The sequence below is a fragment of the Sminthopsis crassicaudata genome, chromosome 1 (genome assembly GCF_048593235.1).
Source record: "Sminthopsis crassicaudata isolate SCR6 chromosome 1, ASM4859323v1, whole genome shotgun sequence".
Taxonomy (NCBI): Eukaryota; Metazoa; Chordata; class Mammalia; order Dasyuromorphia; family Dasyuridae; genus Sminthopsis; species Sminthopsis crassicaudata.
In genome coordinates, this window is record NC_133617.1 from 19,106,380 (window position 1) to 19,117,482 (window position 11,103).

Here is an 11,103-nt window from a genome sequence, read left to right on the forward strand (position 1 = left end):
CTGTTCTTGAGTGAGCTACCGGTTATTAAACTATAGATTCAAGAAATCATGCCCAGAAACGTTTGAAGGCCTCAGAGGAGGCGAGCCGGGTAGAGTTGACACTGCAAAGGTCAGTGGTCAAAGGTACTCTGTTGGGCCTAGGACAGACTAGTAATTGTAACTGCCAGGAGGGCATGTTACAAATGGTGCTCCACGTTGGGTGCCAAATTGCTGGAACTCTGTCTTCCCAGAAATCAGCCAGAGTCAGGATCACTAAACTTCTTTATTCTTGATCTTTTACGGTCAAGGTCAGGGGGTTAGGTCTAACAATCTCACACACACCTTCCTCCCTCAAACGCCAGGAGAGACTGACTCAGTGCCAGAGTCTCAATTCCTCTTCCTCCTCCTCCTCCCACACACGTCACTTCCCCCTCTTTGTCCCACCAATCAAGTCAGCACAGAACCACTGGGGAGGGTCAACCTTCAAACAAGTTAATAGGGAACTGTCCAATTGGCAATTAGTCTCACGTGCTTCATTATCCAAGTGTATTGCTCAGTTCTAGCCCTTAACAAGGAAGGAAGGAAGGAAGGAAGGAAGGAAGGAAGGAAGGAAGGAAGGAAGGAAGGAAGGAAGGAAGGAAGGAAGGAAGGAAGGAAGGAAGGAAGGAAGGAAGGAAGGAAGGAAGGAAGGAAGGAAGGAAGGAAGGAAGGAAGGAAGAAAGGAAAGGAGGGAGGGAGGGAGGGAGAGAGGGAGGGAGGGAGGGAGGGAGGGAAGGAGGGAAGGAGGGAAGGAGGGAGGGAAGGAGGGAAGGAGGGAAGGAAGGAGGGAAGGAGGGAAGGAGGGAGGGAAGGAGGGAGGGAAGGAGGGAAGGAGGGAAGGAGGGAGGGAAGGAGGGAAGGAGGGAAGGAAGGAGGGAAGGAGGGAAGGAGGGAGGGAAGGAGGGAGGGAGGGAAGAGGGAGGGAGAGAGAGGGGTCAGGAACTGCTAGCATCCAGGCCATGTGGTTGGATGCTATATCTCTGAATCAGAATCTTGGTTCGGGATTAGAATGTAATGAGATGCAGAGGAACATAGATATAAAATAATAAGAAATGAGAACTCTAGAACTTGTTCACCAAGTCTAAACCATACTCTTTTAGCAGGAGTACACATTCACAGAAATTTGGGGAAAGAAACTAAAAGAAAAATAATGAAAAGAATTAACAAGGGATATAACTAATTAACCATCCAAGGCTGTAGTAAAAGTGCTTTTCTCAACTTTACTTTTGATTCTTAAAAACATAGTAATGGTATTTCTAGTGTCTGTGAAAGAGATGTTTGAAATGTGGGCTACCTGGAAATCCCGTGTTCTATCAAACCAGACAAGGGTCCATCATGGTGAAGTGACTGAATAAAAACTCAGGAGGTTAAAGGACAATCCCCTTGTGGGAGCCGATGTGGAGGGGCCTCAGATCAGGAGATGCACTCTCCCCAATGCTGGCTGTCTACAGAGCACTAAAATCTGAGGGACTTTGATAAGTGGAAAAATCAGGTATAGGAGCAGTTTCTGGCCTTGAAGTCAGTGATAGATCAAAGGGAAAACATCAGGAGTGTGGGAAGACTCGACCGTCCCCCTATAAGCTTCAGTTTTTTCAAGGTGAATGCTTTCATAACCTATTCTAGGCTGGGAGACTGGTGTGGCCCTGACTGGGGACCTTCTGCAGCTCCCTCTGACTTTACCTCCCCAATTAGGCTGTGTAATCATGTATTTAAGGGAACTAGAATGGTTTCTACAGATCTGGCATTCATGAAATGATGCTTCGGATGTCCCTAGCTATAGCCAACCCAAGGACTGGAGAGAACCATTGATTATGTTCTTCGGGCCCCCAACACCTTCCCAAACTCCAATTTGTTAGGGATCTGTTTACTATTATTCCTCTCTCCACAGGCATCCTTGTGACTCTGTGGATCATTGATCGGCTAGGCCGAAAGAAAACAATGGCCCTATCCTTTTTCGTCTTCTCCTTTTGTAGTCTCCTGTTGCTCATCTGTGTTGGAAGGTAGGCTCAAGAATGGATAATGGGTTAGGGGGTCAACCATCCCATGTCCTGACCACCAAGTTGGGAAAGGCAAGTATGATATAATGGATAAGTTGTTGAATTCTGAGTCAGAAGAGCCCCATATCCGTATCCTACTTCCAACACTTCCTGGGCTTGTAACTGTGGGAAGGTGGTTCTCGGAGACTCAATTTCTCTATCTGTAAAATGGGAGCAACAATACCCATTAGAGCCTGATCGACAGGGTCATAATAAGGCTCAAATAAGATGAGATGTAGAAAGAACTTTGAAAACCTAAAAGCACACAGAAATGGCAGTTATTATTATCATGATTCTGTCTTAAGGACTATAAGAAAATGTAAAGGCTTTACTCAGTTAATTGATTAGCTTTTATTCGACACCAATTATGCCGATTATATACCAGGCACTGTGCTAAATGCTGTGGATACAAAAAGGGCACAACCAGCCCCTGCTTTCCAGTAGCTCACAGTCTATGAGAGACAACAAGCAAACACACAAAACACATGCAGGTGAATTAGGGAGGATTTCAGAGGGAAAGCTCCAGGGCCTTCAAACTAGCTCAGATATTGTCTCTACAGGAGGCTACCCTGCCCCCTCCTAAAAGCATAATTCTTTTCTATGTACCTCTGGGTGCCCCTGTTTTCTCTCCCTTTAGAATGAGGGCAAGATTTTGAAGATTATTCCGAAAAAATAAGATACTATAGAATGAGGTTAGGAACGGCGTCTCCCTAACCCCTAGTACTATTCCTGGCACATAGTAGGTACTTAAATACACATTGACTGATGGATGGTACTTGCAGATACCTCCTGGTTTTCAGGCACAGATTAGGCCCATTGCTTGTTTTATGAGATTCCTGCCCTTGCCACCCTGGGAGCCCTTGACTACCTCCCCTCACATCGCATCACTCTGCTCAGTCCCCAAACTAACCACACTCTTATATTACTCAGGGTACTTGGAGACATTGTTAATTCGGAGATTAATCTAATAGGACTAATATTACTTACATAATGCTTTCAAATATGCAGCGTGCTTAACATGCAGTATTTTATTTGAGCCTTGAAACAACCCTGTGAGATTAGTACCACAGATACTACCACTACTACTACTCCCCCCTTTTTACAGATGAGGAAGTTCATCAATACCACAGATACTCCTCTCCTTCTCTTCCTCCATCTTCTCCTCTTCCCATTTTACAGATGAGGAAGCTCATCAGTACCATAGATAGTACCCTACTACTCCTACTACTACTCACTCCCCCCATTTTATAGATGACAAAGCTCATCAGTATCATAGATACTACTATTACTACTACTACTACTATTACTACTACTCCCCTTATTTTACAGATGAGAATGCTCATCAGTATCATAGATACTACTATTACTACTACTACTCCCCCTATTTTACAGAGAAGAAAGGTCATCAGTATCATAGATACTACTACTCCTACTCCTACTCCCCCTATTTTACAGATGAGAAAGTTCATTAGTACCGTAGATACTACTATTATTACTACTCCTCCTACTACTCCCCCTATTTTACAGAGAAGAAAGCTCATCAGTACCATAGATACTACTACTCCTACTACTACTCCCCCTATTTTACAGATGAGAAAGCTCATCAGTATCATAGATATTTCTACTATTTCTACTCCTCCTCCTACTTTCCTATTACTCCTACTCCTACTCCCCCTATTTTACAGATGAGAATGCTCATCAGTACCATAGATACTACTATTACTACTACTACTCCCCCTATTTTACAGAGAAGAAAGCTCATCAGTATCATAGATATTTCTACTATTTCTACTCCTCCTCCTACTTTCCTATTACTCCTACTCCTACTCCCCCTATTTTACAGATGAGAATGCTCATCAGTACCATAGATACTACTATTACTACTACTACTCCCCCTATTTTACAGAGAAGAAAGCTCATCAGTACCATAAATACTACTACTCCTACTCCCCCTATTTTACAGATGAGAAAGCTCATTAGTACCATAGATACTACTATTACTACTCCTATTACTCCTACTACTACTCCCCCTATTTTATAGATGAGAAAGCTCATTAGTACCATAGATACTACTATTACTACTACTACTCCCCCTATTTTACAGATGAGAAAGCTCATCAGTATCATAGATATTACTACTACTACTTCTACTCCTCCTCCTCCTACTCTCCTACTACTCCTACTATTCCTCCCTCTATTTTACAGATGAGAAAGTTCATTAGTACCATAGATACTACTACTATTACTACTACTACTACTACTACTACTACTACTACTACCCTTATTTTACAGATGAGGAAGCTGAGGTTCAGAGAATTACATCACTTAGACCCTTTCTCCCAAGCAAGCCAGTCCTAATGAGGGGACCAGGCAGGGCTCACCACATAGTTATTATCAGTGGTGGGATATGAACTCTGCTCATCCTGACTCCATGTCCAGGAATATCACAGATAGAGAGTTCAGAGATCAAAGTCCAACCCTCTCATTTCCTAAGGAAATGCCAGAGAAACTAGATGCTGAGTATCAGAGGCAAGAAAAACCTAACGCTTCTTGACTCAGTATTCGATCTTGACTTGTAGACCATCCACCCCGTCTCCATCAAAGGTTACCTCCTACCAGCCTTGATCTTTGAAAAGTAGTAAGGATGAACAGGGCAGGCCTTGGTAAATGGGAAATGGTCACAGAACCCACCACAGGTTATTGCTGGTATCTAGCTGAAAAATGTCTCCCTGCCAGACAAACTCTTGATCCACTTCTTTCTCCTTTCCCCCTCCAGAAGTGTCCTCACTGTGCTTCTCTTCATCTCAAGGGCTTTCATTTCAGGAGGATTTCAGGCTGCCTACGTTTACACTCCAGAGGTAGGAGGGATCTGGGCAAGAAGGGGCAGCTTTGGTACACCAAGGGGGAAAGGGCTGGCCGATCCTGGGCACGGAGAAGCGCTGACTGCATTTCAATGCAATCGTATTCCTTTGTAGTCCCTTTAAAAGCATTATTACCTCTTCTCCAGATCACCAAAGGTTCATGACATCAAAATAGATAAGATCTCTTGAATGAGGGCTTAACATTGGGCTACTCTTTCTCAGGTTTACCCCACAGCTACCCGTGCCCTGGGATTGGGCACCTGTAGCGGCATGGCAAGAGTGGGTGCCCTCATCACTCCATTTATTGCTCAGGTAGGTGACATCATGGGTAGGAAAAAGAGGAAGTCAGAGGGTGAGGGATGGGACAGTGATGACAGCCCTTTCTCCCAAACAAGCCAGTCCTAATGAGGGGGCCAGGCAGGGCTCTCCATAACATTGTTTCTAAGCCCAGAGCAAGCTTCACAAAATGCATCTTCAAATCCATTTGACAAAAATGTCCAATAATATTTCATTTCTCTAAATATGTATAAAAATGGTTTTCAGCATTCATTTTTATGATTTTGAATTCCAGTTTAAATCTATTTTTAAAGGCAAATTCTGAAGTCCAAGGGATGAAATGATGGGGCCAAAGTCACAAAGGACTAAGGTCAAGATTTGAAATCAGGTCCTGTCGTTCCAAGGCCAGTGCCCTTTTTAGCCCATCCTCAAATTCACTTGACAAAAATGTTCAATAGTATTTCCTTTCTCTAAATCTGTAAAGATGGTTTTCAGCATTCATTTTTATGATTTTGAGTTCCATTTTAAAGGCAAATTCTGGAGTCCAAGGGATGAAATGATGGGGCCAAAGTCACAAAGGACTAAGGTCAAGATTTGAAATCAGGTCCTTTCTTTCCAAGGCCCTTTTTAGCCCTTGCTAGCCCTCAGGCCACATCTTGGAAAGAGGCTAGAGCAGGACAGCACGCTCTCTAGATGCAGAGGATCACCACGTCCCAAAGTGGGCTTTGAGCAGCCTCTTGTGTCTCTCCCTGCAGGTGATGCTGGAATCATCTGTTTACTTGACTTTGGTGGTGTACAGTGGCTGCTGCCTCTTGGCCGCCCTCGCCTCCTGCTTCCTGCCAATTGAGACCAAAGGCCGTGGTCTGCAGGAGTCCAGCCACCGGGAGTGGGGTCAAGAGATGGTGGGGAAAGGGTCCCACAACCTGGGCGTGACCAGGTCCAACTCGGGATCGCAGGAGTGACGGCGCCTCGAGAGGCTGGATGTCCAGGAAGGCCGGAGGGAGGAGGTGGGGGTGATTCCCGAAGGGATCAGGCTGTCACTGCCAATGTCACGGGTCAAGGGTCCAGACCTGTGGATTTGGACCGAAAGGAATTTGTGTCTTCAATACCGTTCACTCATATTCATCCAGCTCCACCTCGGGGATGGCAGGGGAGGCGTTTGTTCTGGGGGTCACTCTGTTGGCGGGAGAGTGGGGTGAGGTTTGTTAGCGCTGGCCCACTGCCAAGCTCCAGAGGTCCAGCGACATCACGAGCCGACCAGGCCGTTCAGATCCGGGTGTTCAACGGGAGAGCCAAAAGCCTAACAGTTGGTATAGATAACCCAGCTCCGTGGCTCATTCTCCAAGGAAGGGGACTCCGAGGGGGTCAGCCTCCACCATCAGTCAGCCAGTTGGGTTCTGGGTCCCACCTCAGGGGCAGTTTTCATGGGCATTGCAGAGAAAGGTCAACTCAAAGCATGGGAGCTAAGCGACCCTTATCCGGGTCCAAACTAGAGACTGGAGGGGAAGAAGCCCACGTGGGAAAGGCTCATGGATCTCTCAGCTCAGAGTCCTCCCCGCACTGCTCACTGCTCTATCACATCACCATTGCTGACCGTGCGTCAGGACCCCGCTCCTCCCCCCAACGCCCATCTCCACCATGCATGGGGGCAGGTCTGTTTTTGTCCATTGTACTCAGGCTTGTTCCCGATCTCGACCCTTTCTCACTCACTGGGGAGCGGGGATCCTTCCCATCAGTCGGCCCCCTCTGACAACTGCTTCCAGCAAGGCTGGGACATCGGGACAGAAAAAAGCAGGGATGGAAGGAGGGATCTTGCCTCTGATCCCTAGAGAGCTCCAGGAGGAACTGGGCTGGTGACATCCTTTCTTCCCCCGGGAGGGTAATCTGGGGGCCCGGTACCTTTCATGGCTGGCTCTTCTGTGGGGAGGAAAGATGGGAAGAGGATACCACCCACTTGAACGGCCTTTCTTTACTAAGCACCAGCCATGAGGGCAGAATCCCATTTTGAGCCTGGATAGATGTACAGAGAAATCAGAAAATGTGCCCAGCCAATCACACTTCTCAGTATTATTCCGAAGCTGGGGGGGCGGGGCTGAGTTTTCAGGTCCTCATCCCTCAGCTCCAGTTTCGTTGCTGCCATCCCTTGCCAATGCTCATGACATCACCCAGGGGTGGTCCGGGGCGCCACTCATGCCTCCCGGGGGGGATGGTGGCCCTCTTTGATGGACAGAACATGGGGGGTCAGCACAAAAAGAGACTGCCTTTTTGAACTCAGCTTCCATCGGGGTCAGGAGAAGGGGACTAGGTTCCATGTCAGTGTCATATGCCTGCCTGCAGTACTTGGTTCAGAATGGGATGTTTCCCATTGGGAAAGCAAAGGGATCAAGTCAGAAGGGAGAGCATCCCCATCTCCCATCAAAGGCCAAAGAAGCTGCTGACATTTTTTTTTTTTGCTTGGAGATGTGTTTTCAGTAAACATTGCAAGGGAACAAAGTCTGTAAGTTCATTTATTATTAAAACATGTTGGTGATGGACCTTCACAAGCTCTGCCTTTGTCACTGTCCCATATCAGCCTCACGGGGGTCTGCGTGAATCCTACATTAAAAAAAAAAATTCTACAGCTGGGAATCTCTTGGATGGAAAATTAATGAAAAGACATTTAATAAGCACTGACTACGGGCCAGGCACTGTGCCAGTTTATCCCTGGGATATAAATAAAAAGTGAAACTCGATCGACCCTTGGGGAGCACACATTCTAATTGGGAAAGATGGCAGAGAGGGGCAGATTCAGCTTCAAGGTATGTAGGAAAACCCAGGAGTCTTTAGAATGTATCAGGAACCTGGAGGGGATCCAGCATCATCGGTGGGAGGAGGATAAAAATGGGGCGAAGGATTGGAGTAAAAGGGGGATTCTGGATTCTCTCTGGTCCATTCTCCAATCTGATGGAAACATTTATTTATTTTTTTTATTTAGAATTTTTTCCCACAGTATATATGCATGAGTAATTTTTTTTTAATATTATCCCTTGTATTCATTTTTCCAAATTATCCCCCCTCCCTCCACTCCCTCCCCCCTTTGACAGACAATCGCATACATTATACATGTGTTGCAGTATAACCCAGATACAATATATGTGTGTAAATCCCATTTTCTTGTTGCACATTAAGTATTAGATTCCGAAGGTATAAGTAACCTGGGTAGATAGACAGTAGTGCTAACAGTTTCCATTCACTTCCCAGTGTTCCTTCTCTGGGTGTAGTTGTTTCTGTCCATCATTGATCAACTGGAAGTGAGTTGGATCTTCTCTATGTTGAAGATATCCACTTGCGATGGAAACATTTATTAAGCACTTAGTATGTACATAGTAACAAAAAGACTTACAAAGGCAAACCGACCCTTCCCCCCCCAAAAAAAACAACAACAATCTTGGCTCTTGAAGACTTAAATTCTACTATAGAGATATAATAATCTCTTTACTTTCATCTACAACTCTTAATCTTCATGATGAGCTTCCAGTTACTTAATGGCTACGGGATCTAAAAAAATAGTGTTCTATTGCTTTTCCTTCTCCTTCCCAAATAGGGATGATTCAACCAAGTTTCTTCCAGCTTTAATCTTATATTCCTCACACACTGTGTTTCTATGAAAAGGCAAAGGGAAGGTGAGTTTCCAACTGGACTTTGGGAAATGATGCCATTGCCTAAACGCAGGCCTCAGAAAGTGTCCTGGGTTCAAATGGGAGTGTGTCCAGACCGAATCCTTACCTGTCTTTGGACCCTGGGTGCCCTGTTCTTGAGGGTTTCACATTAAAATCCAGCTAATTAGTTAGTTCAAATTTATCTTCCCCCGAATATTTGATCTTGAGAAAACAAAAATTAATATATGTTTTGGTTTTTTGCTGAGGCAATTGGGGTTAAGTGACTTGCCCAGGGTCACGCAGCTAGGAAGTGTTAAGTGTTTGAGGTTGGATTTGAACTCAGGTCCTCCTGACTTCAGGGCTGGTGCTCTATCCACTCCATCAACTAGCTGCCCCAAACAAATGGATTTTTAAAAACAATCAAATGTATCAGTCTCCCCTCCTTTAATACTCATAATATACTCACTCCCCTCCCCTACTCATAATAATTATTAGAAAGAATAAGAAAGGGGAAAATCAACAAAACTAACTTAATACATTAACCAATCTGACAGGTTAAGCAATGTTGCCCCACCCATAGTCCCCCACCTTTACAAAGAAGTCAGAAATAAGTGTGTTTTCTCCTTTTTTCTTCAGGACCAAGCTTGAATATTATAATTACAGTGTTTAGTTCCTCTGGGGGTGGGAATGAGGTATATGCCAGATTTTATTGATAGATTTGCTTTCATATTGCCTAAATTTCCTCCTATATTTTGCCCCTCTTCTGTTTCTAAATGAAAGAAAAATAGAAATGAATTTAGCAAAGTCCGTCAACATTTCAAAAAACTGTTGGTCCTGGGAAAAGAGCTATACTCTGGTGAACCCCCTTCTCTGTAAAGAAGTGTGTGTGAGAAGGGAAAGGATGTCTTCTCATAACCTTCCTTGGAACTTGTTCTTTATAGTTTCACAACATTCAATTTTCTTTTTTTTTATGATAGTTGTTGTTTTTTTCCCCATTAACATTGTTGTTGTCATTGTGTAAATTATTTTCCTGCCTCTGCTTATTTCTCTCTACACCAGTTCACATAGGAATTTCCATTCTCCTCTGCAGTCATAATGTACATCATTTCTTACAACGAGGTGATATTTTACGACATTCATTCAGCCATCCCCCAACTGATGGGCATTTTCTTTATTTCCAATTTTTCTTGTACTTGTTCAATTCTTTCTTAGTCATATCTGATTCTTTATGGGGTTTTCTTGTTTAAAATGGACTGGTTTGGCTTTTCCTTCTTCAGCTCATTTGATAGATGAGGAAACTAAGTTGGAAACAGGATAAAGTGACTTGTCTAGACACAGCTAATGACTAAGGCTGGATTTGAACTCATGAAGCTGCGTTCAGGCCTGTCTCTCTATCCACTGCATCATCTAGCTGCCTTTTTCATTTCTTAACTAACACCAAAAAAATGCTGCTATAAATATTTGGACGCTGTCTTCTTCCCAAGAGCCTCCTTGGTGTATATTCTTAGTGAAGGGTCAAAGGGTATAGATATTTTAATCACTTCATTTGCAGAATTCCAAACTGCTTTCCAGAATGGTACAACCATCCATAGTTCACAAACAAGGCATTAGTCCCTATCATTAATGGTTTTTAATCAATATGTATAGACTAAGCACCTACTATGTGTCAGGCACTGGGCTAGGTATTGGGGAATGAAACAATCTCTCCCTCAGATAAGCTTCATTTACTTCTGCAAATGGACTTGCCTAAGATAATACATCATTCCCATAGCCCAAGGCTGGCTTTCTTTCCAGAGTTCTTTCTAGTCCTGGGGAAATAAGGCCTGGAACTCAGCTCCTCAAAGTATATTGAACCATCCCTCATCCCGCAGCAAGGTCAAAGATTGAGAAATAGGAGGGACTTCAGTAGTCACCAATCTAACCCCCCTGATTTTATTGATGAGGAAATTCAGAGAAGATCAATTATTCCAGGTTATATGTAGGTTCCTGAGCTAGGGAAGGAAAAGACATCAGGGGTCATCTGGTCTAGCTCTTTTATTTTACAGAAAGGGAAACTGAGGCACAGAGAGGCCAAAGGATTTGCCTAATGTCACAAAAGTCATAGGATCATAGACCTGAGTTGTGCCATTTATGACATTTTGGCGCACGACCAATGAAAGAATTTGTTTGTCTCTGTATCTTTCTTTCCGAGTCTTTTCTCTGTGTCTGTGTCTGTCTCTCTTTGTGTCTTTTCTGTCTCTCTGTCTCATTCTCTATCTCTCACTATATGTCTCT

At 44.2% G+C, this 11,103-nt stretch overlaps 1 protein-coding gene across 2 annotated transcripts in view; it reads left to right on the top strand.

The window, feature by feature from the left end:
• The window catches only part of SVOP (SV2 related protein), a 58,667-nt gene extending 50,933 nt beyond the window's left edge, over nucleotides 1-7,734 (top strand). For both annotated transcript variants that reach the window (XM_074295643.1, XM_074295632.1), the window contains exons 13-16: nucleotides 1,907-2,018; nucleotides 4,831-4,912; nucleotides 5,138-5,227; nucleotides 5,947-7,734. In XM_074295643.1, the coding sequence (XP_074151744.1) occupies nucleotides 1,907-2,018; nucleotides 4,831-4,912; nucleotides 5,138-5,227; nucleotides 5,947-6,153 (491 nt within the window). In that variant the 3' untranslated portion in view covers nucleotides 6,154-7,734. The remainder of the gene's footprint in view (nucleotides 1-1,906; nucleotides 2,019-4,830; nucleotides 4,913-5,137; nucleotides 5,228-5,946) is intronic.
• The last annotated feature ends 3,369 nt before the right edge of the window (nucleotides 7,735-11,103 follow it).